General features: G+C 46.1%; 1 protein-coding gene across 7 annotated transcripts in view; it reads left to right on the top strand.

Annotated features, from left to right (window-relative positions):
* Positions 1 to 19,724, top strand: part of LOC118360673 (histone-lysine N-methyltransferase 2D-like) — a 46,992-nt gene extending 27,268 nt beyond the window's left edge. For 5 of the 7 annotated variants that reach the window (XM_052484942.1, XM_052484941.1, XM_035739962.2 and 2 more), the window contains 19 exons: positions 40 to 251; positions 402 to 468; positions 650 to 882; positions 1,000 to 4,137; positions 4,586 to 4,729; positions 4,957 to 5,121; positions 5,826 to 5,961; positions 6,209 to 6,290; positions 6,756 to 6,931; positions 7,140 to 7,261; positions 7,522 to 7,654; positions 7,946 to 8,082; positions 11,747 to 13,088; positions 13,305 to 13,441; positions 13,700 to 13,830; positions 15,788 to 16,094; positions 16,312 to 16,385; positions 16,460 to 16,568; positions 16,815 to 19,724. In XM_052484942.1, the coding sequence (XP_052340902.1) occupies positions 40 to 251; positions 402 to 468; positions 650 to 882; positions 1,000 to 4,137; positions 4,586 to 4,729; positions 4,957 to 5,121; positions 5,826 to 5,961; positions 6,209 to 6,290; positions 6,756 to 6,931; positions 7,140 to 7,261; positions 7,522 to 7,654; positions 7,946 to 8,082; positions 11,747 to 13,088; positions 13,305 to 13,441; positions 13,700 to 13,830; positions 15,788 to 16,094; positions 16,312 to 16,385; positions 16,460 to 16,568; positions 16,815 to 16,907 (6,938 nt within the window). In that variant the 3' untranslated portion in view covers positions 16,908 to 19,724. The remainder of the gene's footprint in view (positions 1 to 39; positions 252 to 401; positions 469 to 649; positions 883 to 999; positions 4,138 to 4,585; positions 4,730 to 4,956; positions 5,122 to 5,825; positions 5,962 to 6,208; positions 6,291 to 6,755; positions 6,932 to 7,139; positions 7,262 to 7,521; positions 7,655 to 7,945; positions 8,083 to 11,746; positions 13,089 to 13,304; positions 13,442 to 13,699; positions 13,831 to 15,787; positions 16,095 to 16,311; positions 16,386 to 16,459; positions 16,569 to 16,814) is intronic. The other 2 variants (XM_052484943.1, XM_035739963.2) reach the window with 1 other exon arrangement.
* Positions 19,725 to 20,692: the final 968 nt, after the last annotated feature.

Genomic DNA, 20,692 nt, shown 5'->3' with positions numbered 1-20,692 from the left:
CTTTCATATATTTGACCTGGTGTTTCTGCTTGCTCACAGATCTAGACAAGTTTGTGACGGACGACATCATGGATCCCATCGCCAAGGCGAAGATGGTGGCACTGAAGGGCATCAAGAGAGTTTTGGCACAGGACCCAATGGGGGTTCCCTCTGGCATCAACAGGCAACAGGTCTCTCTGTTGGCCCAGAGACTAGCTTCAGCGCCAGGAACAGGAGACCCTCAGGGTCAACTCGCATCTGGCCCATCTAAGGTACAGTGTCACTTGTCCAAACATAACCAGAACAATATGTGTTCATAATATTTATTTTGTAAAGCAGATCAATTGCTATGGGATCTTCAAAACACAATCACTTGATTTGTTTAGTTGATTTGATATATTTTGAGTACTTTTTATTTTCAGGAAGGGGAATGCAGTGACCCAACACAATCAAGACCCAACCCTCCCCAGTTTGTACAAGGGATCATCAGTAAGTTCTACAAGTGTTTCATCTTTTGAATACTTAAATGTATTTCAGTTAGTTGATGTAGTCCAGTGTTTCCCATACCTCTCCTTGAGTACCCCCAGCCATTGCACATATTTGATATATTCCAGTGCAAGCAAACCTGATTTGAATTGGTCAACTAATCACCCCCTGTTCTCCCTACCAGACGATGCAGAGCAGCACCAGTATGAAGAGTGGCTCCTGCACACCCAGCAGCTGCTGCAGATGCAGCTGAAGTTCCTGGAGGAGCAGATCGGAGCTCACCGCAAGTCCCGCAAGGCTCTGTGTGCCAAGCAGCGCACTGCCAAGAAGGCAGGCCGTGAGTTCGCCGAGGCTGACGCAGAGAAACTCAAACTGGTCACTGAGGAGCAAAGCAAGATCCAGAAACAGCTGGACCAGGTGGGGAAGAAACTCTGAAAATCCTTACCCTCACCATCCATCCACCAACCCTCATGTTTCCAGTCTTAAGATGGTATTAGGCACCTGTTAACCCGTGTATCTCTTGCTGTGATTCAGGTGCGAAAGCAGCAGAAGGAACACACCAACTTGATTGCAGAGTACAGAAGCAAGCAGCAGCAGCACCAGCAGTGCTCTGGTCTCCTGGCCCCAGGGCCCTCTACTCAGGGGCCCCACAGTCTCTCCAAGATGCCTGGGCAGATGATGGGCCAGCAAGGGACTCCTGTGATAAGCCAACCTCCAGGAATCATGCCCCAGGGAGGTATGCCCGTCCGAATGCCCCCACAGGGGCAGCCGTTCCTGGGAGGAGGCCAGCACCTTGGAACTCTGGGAGTTAGACCTCCTGGTCCTCCTGGTGGTCCACCTGCAGCGTTCTTCCCCCAGGGTCCAGGAGGAGTCCAAGGAGCAGACCCAAGACTTCTCCAGGAGAGACAACACAGGATGCAGATCATTCAGAAACTACAACAGCAGCAGCAACAACAGGCGATGATGCAAGGCCAGCAGCCCATGCCACATCCAGGTGGCCAAGCAGGTATGTTGCCACAATCACAGTCAGGCATCATGGGTAACCCTCTGATGGGTCAACAACCAAACCTCCAACAGGGAATGATGCCCAACCAGGCCATGTTGCCCCAGATTACAGTACCAGGCCAGGCTGTGCCCCAGCCACCGCAGACCCTGATGGGAGGGCAGCCTATGAACCAGCCTTTAGGCATGACGGGGGCCCAGACAGGTATACAGCAGCAACAGAGGCCTCAGCTCATGATGGGTGAGCAGGGAGTAGTGGGACCCCCTCAGCTCCACGGACTCAGAGGACCAGGCCAGACCCAGCTCACACCTCAACAACAACAAATCCTGGCTCAGCGCATGTTGGCGCAGCAGCAACTGAAGCTACAGCAGCAGCAACAAGTGGCACAACAACAGCTCATTCAACCACCACCACAGGGCTTCATCAGCCAACCCAACCAGTCTCAAGACTCCCAGGGAGGACTCTCTCAACCTGCCACCCCAGGTCAAATGGGCTCTTCTCCAGCTTCAGCAGGGGGGAGCACTCGGGTCACCCCTCAACCAGCTGAGGTGCTGCAGCAGGGGGAGGGTGGCATCCTTAGTCCTATTTCTAGGACCCCTCCACAGCAGGGTGGACCGGGACCTTCAATCCCGGGCCAGATGACCCAACCAGGGGCTTCTGGAGAGCAACAGGCTGCAGTGGGACAACAGCAGCAGTACATGGCCCAGCAGCAGCAGCCGGCATTACAGCAACAACAACCTCCTCAAAATACTCAAGCTGGACTTCAACAACAAGCTGGTTACCAACAGGTTGGCATGCATCCCCAAGGACAACAGCAACAACCACAGCAGCAACAGCAGCTTCATCAACAAACGTCTTTACAGCGACAGAGTTCCCTCAATGCTGATCCCTCAAAGTCTGGTTTGGTCACCGTCAAGCAGGAAGGACAGCAGATGTGTTTCATGGCCCAACGACAACAACAATTACAACAACATAATCTTATGCAGCAAGCCCAAGACCCAATTGGACAACAGCAACAACAACAACATGACAGTATGGGCCAGATGCAGAATGTGATAGGTCAACAGAACCACCCTGGTCAGCCTCAACCTGTCCCTGGTATGCCAGGCCACCCTAGTCCCCAGCAACAGGCCCTCATGGCACAGCAGGCCCAGCAGCAAAAGCAGCAGGCCATGATGGGCATGCTGAGAACCCAGCAGCAGGTCATAATGCCTGGCCAGAGGCCTGGAGTTCCACCCGGTCAGATACGCACCCCAGTCAACATCCAGGCTATCATAGCCCAGAACCCCCAGCTCCGACACCTCACCCCCAACCAGCAGATCCAGCACATCCAGGCCATGATCCAACAGCGCCAGCTCCAACTGCAGCAACAACAACAGGGCCAGATGATGAGGCTCCAGGTGTGTCAGGGACAGTCAGGGCAGATGAGGCCCCAGGGGCCCCCTGGTCTGGGGCAGCAGGTGGGACAGATCCAGAGAATGCCTGGAGGTCTGGAGGCCCAGCAGATGCACTATGGAGGAGCTATGGGGAAACCAAGGGGATTGGGCTCCACGCAACAACCAGGGATGATAGCCCCCAGCCAACCACCAGGCGTGGTGACTCCTCAGCTGCAGCAGCAAGGGATCATGGGACCTGTAGTCCAACAGCAGCAGCCAGGAGCCTCACCTCAGTACGCCTTGAGTGTCCAACAGCAGCAGATGATGCAGCAACAGGCCCAACAACACCAGATGAGAGGCCAGCTGCCCATGACTCGCTCCCCCATGGGTCAGGTACGTGGTGGGCCCCCCCAAGGCTGCCAGATCAGGCCCGTGTCTCCCCGTCAGCCCCTGGCCAACTCCTCAGGAGACCCCCAGCGGCACGCCATGACACAGGGGTTGGGGATGCGTCAACCCAACCCAAACCAAGTCATGCAACACCAGCAACAACAGCTCCACATGGCTCAAAAACGTTTCCAGGGCTCTCCTTCCCACGCAGGCTCCCCTGCAGGATCCTCAGTCCAGAAACCGGAAGCAGGCATGAGCCCAGCTACCCCAGGCACGCCACACTCCACCCACGTTGCCTCTCCGTCTGTAACCGACGGGGCAGCTGGGAAACGTAGTCCTTACAGTCAGAGCAAGCCCTCTCCTCTCAGGTCGCCTGGAGCGTCCAAGAGTCCCCTGGACTACCCTGGTCTTAAGGCCGAAAGTGGCGACACAACCCAGAGTCAAGTCCCCCCGAATAGACTTTCGCCTCAGAAGGGCGAGAATGGACTGCAACAGCATCCACAACAGGGCTCAGTGAACCAGGGTGGTCCTCAACCTCCACCAGGCTCCAGAGAGGGAACTCTGTGTAAGATGACCCTACAGAACATCAAACAGGAGCCCAGAGAGTTGACTTGTGACGGGGAAGGAAGTAGTGGTCCTCACTCTGGGGCCATCAAAAGGGAGGTGACTGGGGAGCCGGTTGGAGGGTTTGGTAACAATGGTCCTGGACTAGGAGGGGACCCTGGACCCCACGTCCCTAGGACTGAGACAGGACAACAGCTACTGCAGAAGCTTCTGAGGACCAAGAATCTGCAGCTGGCCGCTCAGAGGCCCTCTGAGGGCATCCACAATGAGATAAACGGACACATCAACAGCAAGCTGGCCATGCTGGAGCAGAAACTACAGGGGACTCCACGCAATATGGAGGTGAGTCGGATATATCCTGTCCGTTACAGATGTCTGTCTTCTCCATGTTGAAAACTAGTAGGTACTAGTCATAGAAATGGACTTAAGCCCTATTTGGACAGGTTTAGTTTTACTGGGGGAGGTCGGGTAATGTAATTACTTTCACAGAAGACGACATCTGTAAATTTTGTCCGGTCAGAATCTGCCATGTCAGTCATTTTTACTTGGCATGGAGGTTATTATTCCCCCAAAAAGCTGCTGTTTTTCATCAAACGCCAAGGTCCTTATCCCGTCCCTGTGTTTTGAGGAATATTAGAGTTTAAACGGTGTTGCACACAATTTGGGTAAGATGGGAACAAATTGATGCTTAAAACAGTGCCATGGATGCCTACAGATCTACTTCTATTTTAAAAGTTGAAGTGGATGAATTTGTGCCAATGAATTGCTTCATTGCTTTTGTTTGTCTCAGGATCTGCAGTCCATCACAAAGAGGGCTCCTGTTGCCAAGGCAAAGCGATCCAACAAGCCTGGAGAACGAGCACCCCAGTCCCGTAAGAAGAAGAAAGAGGAGATTGGGAAGAGCACTGAGGCCCTGATGAAACAACTGAAACAGGTAACACCTTTTCTCACTGAAACGTAGTGTGACACTTGAATTTAATGAAAGGGTGGAACTGTATATATTTTTGTTCAATTAATGTGTGATGAAAAGCATTATAAAAAAAACAACTTTATTTACACAGTACATGTTTGGTAGGATGCCACTGTTGACAGTAATACCTAATGTGGCTTGTTTTGTTGCTGTGACAAAAACGTAACAGTTTTGTCATTCTTTTCTTCCAGGGCCTTTCTCTCCTTCCCCTGATGGAGCCCTCCATCACTGCCAGTCTGGACCTGTTCGCCCCCTTCGGCAGCAGCCCAGCCAACGGCAAGGCCCAGCTCAAGGGCTCCTTTGGAAATGCGTTACTGGGGAACATCCCAGACTACTACTCTCAGCTGCTCACCAAGGTATGTCCCGTTAAGCAACCTGATGTGTACAGCATGGACTTACTGTTGTGGTCCAAATTTCCAGCTGCATATTGCTCTTGATGCAGGAGTATTAGTGTGTATACTGAACAAAACTATAAAAGCAACATGCAACAATTTCAAGGATTTTACTGAGTTACAGTTTATAAAAGGAAATCCGTCAATTTAAATAAATTCATTAGATCCTAATCAATGGATTTCACATGAGTTGGCGGTGGCAGAGTGCATGGCTGGGCTTGGGAGGGCCCTACCGCTGGGGAGCTAAGCCCAACCAATCAGAATGAGTTTTTTCCCCACAAGGGCTTTATTACAGACAGAAATACTCCTCAGTTTCATCAGCTGTCTGGGTAGCTGGTTCCAGACGATCCCGCAGGTGAAGAAGACTGATGTGGAGGTCCTGGGCTGGCGTGGTTACGCGTGGTCTGCGGGTTGTGAGGCCTGTTGGATGTACTGCCAAATTCTCTAAAATGATGTCGGAGGAAATTAACATTTCTGGGATCTTTTATTTCATCTCATAAAACATGGGACCTACACTTTACATGTTGTGTTTCTATTTTTGTTCAGTATGTATTCACTCGCCCAGCAACTGAGTTTAAGAAGATGTGCATATGACAACAAGCACTTTTATTGCTCTCAATTATCCCACTGTCAACTGTGTAACCTTGGCTAACCCTATATCCTAACAGAGTAACCTTAGTAATCCACCGACACCCCCGTCTTCCCTGCCCCCCACACCACCCCCCTCGGTGCAGCACAAATTGCTCAACGGGGCTACAGCTGTGGAGGAGCTGACTGAGGAACAGGAAACGGAGGACACTATGGGTAAGAAGAGGCTTTTATTTATTTTTATTAAAAATAAAATCACACTTAGTCTGCCTTCTGAACGTCTGTGGGGTTTTGTACAGCCACCCCAAAATTCATGTAGTGAATTGTGTAATCTAAAACCCTCAGCAATTTTGTGTTCCCATCCGGCTCGAAGGACCAATGTAAGGATTTTGTAGAGTGCAGTCCGACTTGATGAGCAGCTGAACAGTATGTTAATAGTTGTATCTCTATAATTTCCCTGTAGATTCTGTGACTGAGGAGGTGAAGAGTGTGGATATTTTAGCTGCGCTCCCCACCCCACCTCACAACCAGAACGAGGACATCAGGTATGATACAGAGCCTAAGTCGCTCTGGATAAGAGCGTCTGCTAAATGACTTAAATGTATGTAAATGAGCCTGTCTGAATCCTGCGTCTGCGTGACATGTACCGTATCAGTGACGGCTGTGTTAGTGATTTAAAGCGTTTTGAAGGAGGATGGGTGAAAATACATTTGAGAAAATAACTTTTTAAATAGCCTAAGCCAATGGGATGACATGCTTTTATTGGGATCACATTGCTGTTACTGTTTTAAATTTTCCCTCAATATTTTGAGGGCGACCATCCTCTACTTCTCTGCCATGTATATTACCTCCCATAATATTACCCAGTGTGGCCTTTAGACTGAGCAACTGTATTTTCCAGGATGGAGAGCATCAATTTGGCTCTCAATACTAAAAAAGTACTCCAATAATAATGAATAGTTATTTAGTATGACGTAAATCTCAGACATGACCTTCCCTGTATCTTTCAGGATGGAAAGTGATGAGGACAGTGATGCTCCAGATAGTATTGTCCCTGCGTCCTCTCCTGAGTGTGACTTAGGTGACGAGGCGCTACGCTTCCCTCGCTTCCGAGAACCCAAGGAGGAGGAGATGGAGAGAACCATCTCCCCTACCATACCACTCATCCCCCGCACTGCCATCCCTGGTAGGACCACTATACAGGCATAAAAAATATATTTGTTGAAAATGCACTTATTGTGGGTGATTCTTGAGCATCTAAGGGCATTGCTCAATAACTAAAATACTTTAAAATGTACATAAAACAAATATTTGTTTTATCACTTCTGAAATAATTTACTTATGGATTCATTCTGTCTTGCCAGTCCACGTCACCTTTTTCTGTCCTTGTCCAGTGTTTCCAGAGAAGCCGTTTGAAGCAGCTGATGGCAAGGCGGTGTCTACAACCAACCCCTGGGACAAAGACAAGAGCAACGAGGTTGCTGTGACCTTCACACTGTCCTCCGCTGCAGCCAAGGTACCGAGCTAACCCCCTTCCATCCTTACACCCCTTTCCTACCCACTCTCACTTTCACTTCAACCCCTCTCCTATCTAGACTGGTCCCAGATCAGTTTGTGTTGTCTTGCCAACTCCTATGGTAATTGTTGCATCATGTTTGGCAATATGACACAAACCGATGTGGCACCAGGCGATCACCTGCCTGAGCTGAACCATGAGCTGTGTCTCATTGAAAACAACCAAGATCTTGAATGATTGGTTGACGTATATTTCTCTAGAATCTGAACCATGTGATGGTGGTGGTGGCTCAGCTGCTGCACATACGGATGCCTGGTTCCTATGAGGTAGCTTTCTCTCCCAGCCCAGGCAGGGCAGGAGCCTCAGGACCCGGCAAAGAACCCGTACAACCAGGTACTGGACCTCCAGTTGACTTGTATTATATTTATCTTCACACTTAAAAAGTCCCAAATATAATGTAGATACAATGTTGTTACCTACTAAATATTGATCTAACCAGAAACCTAAGGTTTAGTGAGGAGGATAAGCTCATCCTGAGTTTAAAGTTTCTCCAGGTTGAATTTACCCCGTCTTACTTTGGAGAACATGGTTAGCTAGATAAATGTATTGGAGAAACAGAACATGAAATTGTCAGATACATTTATTGATAAAACCAATCATGGTAACAGTGAAGTCTCCCCTCAGGTGCCCTGTGTGTGAAGACTGGTGGTATAGAAGGTAGTTCACCCAGCCAGAATGCAGAGTGGCTGAGACAGTTTGATATTTCTCTGCCAGGCTGCACTCTGAAGAAACAGGTGGACATCCTCTCACTCATCAAACAGGTATGTCCCACTGCATTCTATTTATTTCAGGAATGGGATATTTCCTGATTAATCAGAAAGGCTTACTTTTTTATATTTATTCTCCAATAATATAGAATCAATCACATGTATTTATAAAGCTATACAGAAACCCAGCCTAAAACCCCAAACAGCAAGCAATGCAGATGTAGAAGAACGGTGGCTAGGGACAACTCCCTAGGAACCTAGGAAGGAACCTAGGAAGAAGCCTAGAGAGGAACCAGGCTCTTCTGGCTGTGCTGGGTGGAGATTATGACAGAACATGGCCAAGATGTTCAAATGTTCATAGATGACCAGCAGGGTCAAATAATAATAATCACAGTGGTTGTAGAGGGGGCAACAGGTCAGCCAGCGCCTCAGGAGTAAATGTCAGTTGGTTTTTCATAGCCGAGCATTCGGAGTTTGAGACAGCAGGTGCGTGCGGTAGAGAGATTAGAAAACAGCTGGTCTGGGACAAGGTGGCACATCCGGTGAACAGGTCAGGGTTCTATAGCCACAGGCAGAACAGTTGAAACTGGAGCAGCAGCACGACCAGACGGACTGGGGACAGACAGCAAGGAGTCATCAGGCCAGGTAGTCCTGAGGCATGGTCCTAGGGCTCAGGTCCTCCGGGAGGAGAGGAAGGGAAAGAGAGAGAATTAGAGGGAGCATACTTAAATTCACACAGGACACCAGATAAGACGGGAGAATTACACCAGATATAACAGACTGACCCTTGCCCCCTGACATATGAACTATTGCAGCATAAATACTGGAGGCTGAGACAGGAGGGGTCGGGAGACACTGTGGCCCCATCTGATACCCCCGAACAGGGCCAACCAGGCAGTTGCACAGCCCCCACACCACTAGAGGGATATCAACACACCACCAACCTACTACCCTGAGACCAGGTTGAGTAAGGCCCACGAAGATCACCACCGCATTAGCCCAAGGGGGCGCCAACCCGGACAGGGAAATCACGTCAGTGACTCAACCCTCCTAGGGATGGCATGGAAGAGCACTAGTAAGCCAGTGACTCAGCCTTTGTAGTAGATTCAGTTTAAATTGTCTGAGTTTAAAAGTAAAACTTTTACCGCCATCCACTTCTTTATGTCTGAAACACAAACTTCCACGGTAGGCAATTTTGGGGCTTCACCGTGTTTCATCGAAATGTACAGCTGTGTATCGTCCACATAGCAGTGAAAGTTAACATTATGTTTCCGAATGACATCACCAAGAGGTAAAATATATAGTGAAAACAATATTGGTCCTAAAACGGAACCTTGATGAACACCGACATTTACAATTGATTTGTCAGAGGACAAACCATCCAGAGAGACAAACTGAGTTCGGTACACATCCGGTGGATTGGTAGCCGTTTGCTATGTTCAGCGTAGGAGGGCCAAGCACAGGAAGCAGCTCTTTCAGTAGTTTATTTGGATTTGGGTCCAGTATGCAACTTCAAGATTTAGAGGCCATGACTATTTTCATGAATGTGTCAAGAGATATAGAATTAAAAAACTTGTCTACATTGATTCTAGGTCCTGGCAGTGTTGTGCAGACTCGGGACAACTGAGTCTGCAGACCTATCGCTATGCCAACATCCTTATCCTGATCACATCCCTGTACAGTCTCCCTATGATATAACCTTGTTGTTTAAATATAGCTACATCATAAATATACAAGGCCAGAGGGGGTGTGGTATATGACCAATATACCATGGCTAAGGGCTGTTCTTAAGCACGACGCAACGCGGAGTGCCTTAATGCTATTATAAACTGGTTACCAACATAATTAGAACAGTAAAAATGTTTTGTCATACCTGTGGTATATGGTCTGATATACCACAGCTGTCAGCCAATCAGCATTCAGGGCTTGAAATACCCAGTTTATAATTATCATTATATTTTCGCTCAAATATTTTAATAGTATGCTCATATAAATCTGTGCTTGTCTATACTTAACATTCCAAAAAGACCCTTTATCCCTTATTATGTAAAATCCTTTGAGCATCTGGAAATAGCTATATACAGTGCCTTGCAAAAGTATTCACCACGTTTTTTCCTATTTTGTTGCATTACAGCCTGTACTTTTATGATTTTTACGTAATGGACATACACAAAATAGTCCAAATTGGTGAAGTGAAATAAAAAAAAGTACTTATTTAAAAAATAAATAAAAGGAAAAGTGGTGTGCGCATTTGTATTCACCCATTTGCTATGAAGCGCCTAAATAAGATCTGGTGTAACCAGTTACCTTCAGAAGTCACATAATTAGTTAGATTACACACAGGTGAACTTCATCTAAGTGTCATATGATCTCAGTGTATATATACACCTGTTCTGAAAGGCCCCAGAGTCTGCAACACTACTAAGCAAGGGGCACCACCAAGCAAGCGGCACCATGAAGACCCAAGTAGCTCTCCAAACAGGTCAAGGACAAAGTTGTGAAAAGGTACAGATCAGGGTTGGGTTATAAAAAAATATCTGAAACTTTGAACATCCTACAGAGCACTGTTAAATCCATTATTAAAAAATGTAAAGAATATGGCACCACAACAAACCTGCCAAAAGAGGGCTGCCCACCAAAACTCACGGACCAGGCAAGGAGGGCATTAATCAGAGGGGCAACAAAGACCAAAGATACCCCTGAAGGAGCTGCAAAGCTCCACAGCAGAGATTGGAGTATCTGTCCATAGGACCACTTTAAGCTGTTCACTCCACAGAGCTGGGCTTTACGGAAGAGTGGCCAGAAAAAGAAAAAGTAAGCAAACACATTTGGTGTTTGCCAAAAAGGCATATGGGAGGCTCCCCAAACATATGGAAGAAGGTACTCTGGTCAGATGAGACTAAAATGTACCTTTTGGCCATCAAGGAAAATGCTATGTCTGGCCCAAGCCCAACATCTCATCACCTCGAGTTTTCTATCCCTACAGTGAATCAACCTGATGGCAGCATCATGCTGTGGGGATGTTTTTCATTGGCAGGGACTGGTAAACTGGTCAGAATTGAAGGAATGTTTGATGGTGCTAAATACAGGGAAGTTCTTGAGGGAAACCTGTTTCAGTCTTCCAGAGATTTGAGACTGGGACGGAGGTTCACCGTCCAGCAGGACAATGACCCTAAGCATACTGCTAAAGCAATACTCGAGTTCCATGTCTTGGAATGGCCTAGTCAAAGCGCAGACCTCAATCCAATTGAGAATCTGTGGTATGACTTAAATATTGCTGTACACCAGCGGAACCCATCCAACTGGAGAAGTTTTGCCTTGAAGAATGAGCAAAAATTGCAGTGGAAAGATATGCCAAGCTTCGAGACACAGACCAAGAGACTTGCAGCTGTGATTGCTGCAGAAGGTGACTCTACAAAGTATTGACTTTGGGGGGATGAATAGCCATGTACGCTCAAGTTTTCAGTTTTTTTTTGTTTTTTTTTTGTTTTCACAATAAAAAAAATATTTTGCATCTTCAAAGTGGTAGGCATGTTGTGTAAATCAAATGATACAAAATTCCCCAAAATCCAGGTTGCAAGGCAACAACATAGGAAAAAAGCCACTGTAAATCCAATCAATTACTATTAGTCTGGTTAGCTGGAGACCTTTGCACATGGCTTTCTTTTTGTCAGTGACCTGGAGATGATCCCTAAAAACACTTTCATTTCTCTCTCAGGAGTTGCCGGAACAGGAGGACAAACCGGTTCAGCACTGTTATACAACTAACGTGTCTGACCTGGATGTACGCCACCTTCCTGTCATCCCTGTTGAAGACTCCCCGCCCTCCTCTCCTTCTCCTCCACCTCCTGCCCCTGCTCTTACTAGTGAGCCTGAGACTGAGCCTCCAACCCAGCCAGCCTCTCCCTCCACCACCCAGCCAGCATCTCCCTCTCAAGCTCCCTCCAGCCCTGCTCAGACCACCATTCAGGTCAAAACAGAGCCTGCCACCACCCCTATTCAGATCAAAATAGAGCCTGACACTGAAGCCATCCTTCCTCCTCCTGATGCTAGTGCTGAGGCAGACTATGATGCCAAGCCTGCTGATCAGCCAGCCCCCCAGGACATCCCCTCCTCCCCAACCCCCAGCCTGGAGGTGACCTCCCCCAAGGTGAAGCACCGCAGCAGGCCCCTCTCCCCCGACCCTGAGGAGATGGTGGTCCGGCCCAAGGTGAAAAAGTGGAAGGGCCTCCGCTGGAAGCGTCTCCAGATCGTCATCACCATCCGTAAAGGAGGTTCCAAGAAGGAGAGCAGCCGCGGGGTCTCAGAGCTCATGGAGCGTCTCCGCATCACCCTGAGACCTGACAAGCTGCCACGGGACAAACGCAAGTGCTGCTTCTGCCATGAGGAGGGCGACGGCGCCACAGACGGCCCCGCCAGGCTCCTCAACATCGATGTGGACCTGTGGGTTCATCTCAACTGCGCCCTGTGGAGCACGGAGGTGTACGAGACGCAGGGAGGCGCGCTGATGAACGTAGAAATGGCGTTGAGGCGCGGTCTCCGCACCCGCTGTGCCTGCTGCCAGAAGACTGGTGCTACCAACAGCTGCAACCGCCTGCGCTGCCCCAACGTCTACCACTTCACCTGCGGCATCCGGGCCCGCTGCATGTTCTTCAGGGACAAGACCATGCTGTGCACCCAACACAAACTGAAAGGACCCAGCGAGGAGGAGCTGACGGGCTTCGCCGTGTTCCGGCGAGTTTACATCGAGAGAGACGAGGTCAAGCAGATCGCCAGTATCTTACAACGCGGCGACCGCATCCACCTGTTCCGCGTAGGTGGCCTCATCTTCCACGCCGTAGGTCAGCTGCTGCCGTCTCAGATGCAAGCCTTCCACTCCCCGACCGCCATCTTCCCCGTGGGCTTCGAGGCTACCAGGATCTACTGGAGCACGCGGGTGCCTAACCGCCGGTGTCGGTATCGTTGCCGTATCAGCGAGACGGAGGGACGGCCGATGTTCGAGGTACGGGTGCTGGAGCATGGACAGGAGGACCTGCACTACCGCGACACCAGCCCAGAAGGTACGTTCTTAAAGTCTGTCCCCACACTCTGCTCTCGCTGCCCCTCTGTTGAAATGTGTAGTCACAGAACTGACCACAGTTCAGGTTAATATGTCTAAATTGCCTTGAATTCAGAATTTCATTGCAATCCCAGCCATTTCTGTAATTTAAATGAAATTGACTCCACCTCTGCTATTTACTAATCTGGTCTGTAACCACGTCCTGTGTTTCCTCTAGGTATCTGGGACAGAGTGGTTCAGTCTGTAGCTAAGCTGAGAGAAGAGTCTGCCATGCTGAAACTGTTCACTGATCACGTGAAGGCAGAGGAGATGTACGGCCTCACTGTCCACGCCGTGCTGCGCATCACTGAGTCGGTAAGAAGTCCTAAGGGAAAGCGGCATCGCCATTTTGTTTTTCCCCTCTGCTTTCATTTGTTTCCATAATATCAATGTCTGTGTCTCCAATGTCACCCTATTAAGCCATACAGTGCCCTACTTTGAGTCCTTTCGACCAGAGTCACCAGGACTTTGGTTAACAGTAGTGCACTGTAGAGGAAATAAGGTTTCATCTGAGAGATAGACAATGTTATTTCATCGTTAACTTCACTAACATCCTGTGTGTTACATTATCAGTTGCCTGGAGTGGAGAACTGCCAGAACTATGTGTTCCGTTATGGTCGCCACCCTCTGATGGAGCTGCCCCTCATGATCAACCCCACTGGCTGCGCCCGTTCCGAACCCAAGATCCTCACACACTGCAAGAGGTAAGAATGCAGTATAGTCCTCCACAGATTGTTATTGTACTGTAGAGAGAAACTGCAGGTAGGATCAAGATCCTCTTGCACTGCAAGATGTAAGACTGCAATATACTATTCCAAATAGATCTATAGTAATAGATAGTTATATTATAAACTGGGTGGTTCGAGACCTGAATGCTGATTGGCCGAAAGCCGTGGTATATCAGACCGTATACTGCGGGTAGGACAAAAAATGTACAGTGCATTCAGAAAGTATTTATACCTCTTCCCCTTTCACTCATTTTGTTACGTTACAGCCTTATTCTACATTCTTATTCTTATTCTTTACAAAAAGTATCATCAGTTCACACACACAATACCCCATAATGATAAAGCGAAATGTTTTTTTTTGTGCAAATTTATAAAATATAAACATACCTTATTTACATAACTATTCAGACCCTTTGCCATGAGACTCGAAATTGAGCTCAGGGACATCCTGTTTCCATTGATCATCCTTGATGTTTCTACTGCTTGATTGGAGTCCACCTGTGGTAAATTAAATTGATTGGACAGGATTTGGAAAGGCACACACCTGTCTATATAAGGTCCCACAGTTGACAGTGCATGTCGGAGCAAAACCAAGACATGACGTTGAAGGAATTGTCTGTAGCGCTCTGACAGGATTGTGTCGAGGAAAAGATCTGGGGAAGTGTACCAAAACATTTCTGCAGTATTGAAGGTACCCAAGAATACAGTGGCCTCCATCATTCTTAAATGTAAGAAGTTTGGAACCACATAGACCCTTCCTAGATCAGTTAGGTGACCAAAAACGAATTGGTCACTCTGACAGAGCTCCTCTGTGGAGCACTAAATCAGGCCTTTATGGTAGAGTGGCCAGACGGAAGCCACTCCTCAGTAAAAGACACATGACAGCCGGCTTGGAGTTTGCCCAAAGGCACCTAAAGGACTCAGACCATGTGTAACAAGATCCTTTCCTCTGATGAAACCAAGATTGAACTCTTGGCTTGAATGCCAAGTGTCACGTCTGGAGGAAACCTGGTACCATCCCTAAGCTGAAGCATGGTGGTGGCAGCATCATGCTGTGGGGATGTTTTTCAGCGGCAGGGACAGGGAGACTAGTCAGGATCAAGGGAAAGCTGAACGGAGCCAAGTACAGAGATATCCTTGATGAAAACCTGCTTCAGAGCGCTCAGGACTGGGGTGAAGGTTCACCTTCCAACAGGACAATGACCCTAAGCACACAGCCAAGACAACGCAGGAGTGGCTCCGGGACAAGTCTCTGAATGTCCTTGAGTGGCCCAGCCAGAGCCGGGACTTGAACCCAATCGAACATCTCTGGAGAGACCTGAAAATAGCTGTGCAGCGACGCTCCCCATCCAACCTGACAGATCTGCAGAGAAGAATGAGAGAAACTCCCCAAATACAGATGTGCCAAGCTTTTAGTGTCATATCCCAAAAGACTCCAGGCTGTAATCGCTGCCAAAGGTGCTTCAACATTGTACTGAGTAAAGGGTCTGAATATTTATGTAAATGTAATATTTCAGTTTTTCCTCTGTAATACATTTGGAAAAATGTCTAAACCTGTTTTTGCTTTGTCATTTTGTGTTTTAGCTTGACGAGAGGAGATAACAATGTTAATCCCTTTTAGAATGAGGCTGTAACTTAACAAAATGTGGGAAAAGTTATAGGGTCTGAATACTTTCCGAATGCACTGTACGTTGGTAACCAGTTTATAATAACAATAAGGCACCTTGGGGGTTTGTGGTATATACTCAGCGTTGTGTCGTGCCTAAGAACAGCCCTTAGATATGGTATGTTGGCCATATACCACACCCCCTCATAATGTGTTTTATCAAATGTTGTCATACTGAGCAGTGAAACTAGTAGTTTCTTAGTAGTAAACTAACAAGTCTAAACTGAATGATTGACATGATGACTGTGCAGACTGACTCTGATCTAGTTCTGTGTCTCTCTCTCTTAGGCCTCACACCCTGAACAGTACGTCCATGTCCAAGGCCTACCAGAGCACCTTCACCGGCGAGATCAACACCCCCTACAGCAAGCAGTTTGTCCACTCCAAGTCCTCCCAGTACCGGCGCCTGAAGACCGAGTGGAAGAACAACGTCTACCTGGCCCGGTCCCAGATCCAGGGCCTGGGGCTATACGCTGCCAAGGACCTGGACAAACACACCATGGTCATCGAGTATATAGGAACCATCATCCGCAACGAGGTGGCCAACCGCCGCGAGAAGATCTATGAGGAACAGGTGGGTGGCTCTTGAGTAGTAGTCTAGGTAGTTGACTAGTAGAAGCAGACAATAGTCTTTGTTTATTTGGATCCCCATTAGCTGTGATCAATTGTTTATTGATTTTACACACAAACTTAATAAGGTGAAAAGACTAAGGTTGTAATATCTTTGTCCATAAGGTATCAGTGGATCAGAAATGTTTACATGACCTCTCTTCCTGCTTCTTTTCTTCTAGAACCGTGGGATCTACATGTTCCGCACCAATAACGAGCATGTGATCGATGCCACTCTGACCGGCGGTCCTGCTCGGTAAGTGTTGGGTCTATTTTTTTTATTTCATATTATGCTTGTTTGTCCCTGTCTCACCCTGTTTTCCTCTTCAGCTATGTCAACCACTCCTGTGCGCCCAACTGTGTTGCCGAGGTGGTTACGTTTGACAAAGAGGACAAGATCATCATCATCTCCAGTCGCAGGATCCCCAAGGGAGAAGAGGTGAGACAGAGCCCTGGTCACCATCTGCATGTCCATTTATAGTTTTGTACATATGCAGTATACTGTTTTTGTACCACTGTGTACATAATATACAGTTTCCTTCACTGATTTAGTCGTTTAAATCTTAACTGGCTCTTTAGAGGGTCTTGGTTGTGTTACTGTAAAGCATGTTTGGACAACTGAACCAGGTTTTATGAATACATGTTACAGCAGAGTGTTGTTACTGACCTCTGTTTATTCTCTTAGCTGACGTACGACTATCAGTTTGACTTTGAGGACGATCAGCACAAGATCCCTTGCCACTGCGGAGCCTGGAATTGCCGAAAGTGGATGAACTAAACTAACTGTGAGAAATGGAGAGGGAAAAAATATGTATCTTTCTCCCCGGTGCCAGAACACTACTGCGCCAACGCCTTTAGAATATTGCTACTACTACCCAGTACATAAGCTGTTCGTAAGCTGTTCATAAGCTGACGAACGAGGAGGGAAACTGACCTCCAAAACAATAAGACTAAGACGTTTGCATTCACACCTGTAGCCAAAGGTTTGAAGAGCATTATGGATATACAAGCAAACAAACCACCTGTATTGACATCCAGTCGAATGATGGGACAGTCTTTTTGTGGATGAACTGTGTCCTCTGCCAAAAGCAACTCTTTCCTCTACCTACTGCTACCCCTTCAGTAACTATGGATGGAATTACAATCCTCTCCACATCTACCAAATGTTCAGGTTCTATGTGATATCAATACTCTCTTCGGGCAGACCTTACCTTGAGCTTTGATGAAAGAAGCCATTTTAAGTACTAATAAATAACTAATGCATTTTAAAAAAAAGGCAGACCTATACTCCTCCTCCTGCACTCCCCCCTTCCTACCCCCAAGGAAAATACACGTTCCCATCGTCATTGGTGAAGATTGACTTCCCAACGTGGATATTATTGGCTAGCTAGACAATCCTGAAGACAGTGGCTCTGAGTGTGTAGAGAAGAACTATGTATCGTTGAGGCAGAAGAGAAAGATGTCAAATACTATAAAAGTTGACCTGTGGCTCCAGACAGACAGGTGTTTTATTCTTGTCCTGACTAAAGGAGTTTAAAGGTGGGTTAGTTGGACCCTCAGTCTACCTCATTAATCTAGTGGGAAGTGACTGCTTACTTTGTATAAATACTGTTAACTGCTACTGTGGAGGGGGGAGAGAATGTTGTTTTCATTAGGCTAATAGTATATAGCCTTCTCGGAGAAGCAGGGAAACTTTAACTAACAGCAGGTTTGTTCTATGCTGTTGATCATTTTACAATAATTAGCCAACAATCCTTTTATTAATTAATGATGTATACAGACAAAAGGAATTATATGATTGTTTATTGGTTAAGCCATCGCATTAAGATCAATCACAAGCTTAATAGGTGTCTTTAAATGACTCCTGATCATCCTGGATTCTGTATCTTTTATTGTTTTTCCTTTGTGTGGGAATTGACACTAACAGTCACCCTTGTGTTGCTGAGGACTGAGAGGGAGAGATTGGTGTGAATGATTGTTGCTTACACAGCTTCAGTATGTAAAGTGAAGCAGGATCACACTGCTAATTGAACAAGTCTTTGGCAAGACGATCAAGTCCAACTAATGAGTGAAGGAAATGTAATGTACGCTTGCTGCTTAATGCCTTTAAGTCACACATTAAGCAAAAAGCTTAATGATGCAAGACTAGACTACTATCCCATTTGTTTTTCACCTTTTAGTCCTTCAAATCCCATCTGCATTTTGATCTTTTCTTGAATGACCATCAACCATGAATCTAGCCTCTTCCTCTCTTTATCATGTAGTGGACTGTTGTAAACTTTACTGTAGTGAGTCTTTCCCTGCCTGTCTCACCACACCACAGCTAGGTGTATTTCTAAAGGTCCCTGTGTTGTGGTTTTCTAGTGGTAGTACGGTCTTCTATACTGGAGGCTTGAAGAAATGGCAGGGGAAGACTTGTTTAAAAAAAAAAGGGCATTTTTCTATGAAAGTAAATTAATAACAAAGTAAATCTTTAAAGAAAGTATGTGGGGGTTCTGAGGTCTCCATGACGATGTCTCCCTTCTACTTGTACTCCTACCTTGACCTCACATAAGAAAAATGCAAAAGTGTACAAACTGTATATTATATACTATAGGGGGCAAGAAACTCTATCAACCCCTTTTTAATCAATAAAAATCTAAAATTGTAGAGAAATAAAGTTGATTTAAAAAATCTACCACTGGATATCATTTTATGAGAGATTAAGCTGTGTGTGTATATATAAGGAACTATGTAATATCTTTATGTAAATGAACCAGTGTTTTTGCATTGACCTGTTTTTCTATTAGCGTTTTTTGCTATAAGATTTCAAAGACAGTTTGTTAATAGGTATGTGGACACGACTGGGCTTCTCCAATGACTTGGACGAGAAGCAACGGGTGGAATAAATGTTCATCCATTATGGAAAGTTGTCATGATTATTACATGAGAAATCACTTACTGTGTAAAAGGAGTACAACGGTGCATAACATTTTGTTCATTTAGTTTTTATTTATGCTACTGCTTGTCGTTACCAAAACCTATCTATACCTTGGTCATCATTGGATTAGAAGTAAATGGATTATCTTCAACTCTTCCTTGACTGAGATTAGTTATTAAATATGATTGGTGTTTTATCTTCCCTATAGAAGTGAACGTGTTGGTATATCTTGTGAAAACTGCTACTCGGCCTGTATGTCATAACTAAATATTCAAAGTGAACTCCGTACTTCCCGTACCTGAGAATGAATTGCACTCTCAATAGTAAATGGAGTAATTCTCTAAAAGTTGAGGCAGCGATTGCCATGTCTTTCTTGGTATATTTATATTTCAAGGAAAGACCATGAGACATTTTGCAGCTCACTGAATTTCAGCCTAAATCATTTCTTATGATTTAAAGATTGCTAAAAAGTTTTTTTTACCTAACCTACTTTTTAAAAATGTTTGTTACACCAGTGCTTTTAGGGAATATAAAAAAAAAAGTTTGGCATGTTTTGTATGAATATAATTTAGAATTGTACATTTTTTTTGGACGACGGCAGAGGTTACAGCTTTTCACATTTCTTTCTCTGCTTTTTTTCTTGTAAAGGAAAATAAAATGCATTTTAAATATAAACTTGGATCTTGCATTTGTTCTATAAAAAATAAACTTGATTAGAATGAGACTTAAAATAGGTTAGAAGTTAAAGTAGGCTAAATCTAAGTGACATGGACTCAAACTACAAACTATTCTGGAAAAGATTGGTTTAACATATTGACGGTGTGTACAGTATGTTTGATAAAACTAAATCCCATGACAGACTGGAATATTGACAGACCGGAGGTTCTATTGACAACCATTTGTTCCTCAAAGCTCGTGAAATACCAGGATTGACCCCAAAGTACTTAAATCAGTGGTATAATCCTTTACAATATTATAGTACCAGCAACATAATTATTGGTATACACACCCTATATCAAAATAAAAAAACAAATAGCATGCATCTTTACCTCCAGAAAGATGGAGGTCCCAGTGAGACGGCATGCAGAACAAGGGAAAGGGGGTACCGAGTCAGTTCACCTGAAATGTGTCTACCACATTTAACCCCACTGAATCAGAGGTGCTGGTGTCTGCCATAATTGACATCCAAGTCTTCGGCACTCAGGGAACAGTGGGTTAATTGCCTTGCTTAGTGGCAGAACAAGGGACTATCAAAACATGTCCTGTTTCAGAGAGCCTAGTTCAAGTGTTAGCCTAATAACCATTATAATGCACATCCAACCTATACTTGCCTTGTTAGATCGAAAATAAAATATATATTTTTTTACCTTTATTTAACCAGTCAAGCCAGTTAAGAAAAAATTATTTTTTTCAATGACGGCCTAGGAACAGTGGGTTAACTGCCTGTTCAGGGGCAGAACGACAGCTCTAACCACTGGGCTACCCTGCCGCCCCAATTATGGGGAGATAACTATTCCAGTGTCAAAAGGAAAATATATGGCTAGAACCCAAGAAAGGACAGAGTGTTTTGCTCTGCGACAAGCTTTCCTTTGCGTTCTGCATCTCAGAACCACTGAAGAAGTCGCTGAAAAATGACTACACCC

Source organism: Oncorhynchus keta, chromosome 28 (genome assembly GCF_023373465.1).
Source record: "Oncorhynchus keta strain PuntledgeMale-10-30-2019 chromosome 28, Oket_V2, whole genome shotgun sequence".
Taxonomy (NCBI): Eukaryota; Metazoa; Chordata; class Actinopteri; order Salmoniformes; family Salmonidae; genus Oncorhynchus; species Oncorhynchus keta.
Note: the sequence above shows the minus strand (reverse complement) of the source record. Positions and strands in the feature narration are given on the sequence as shown.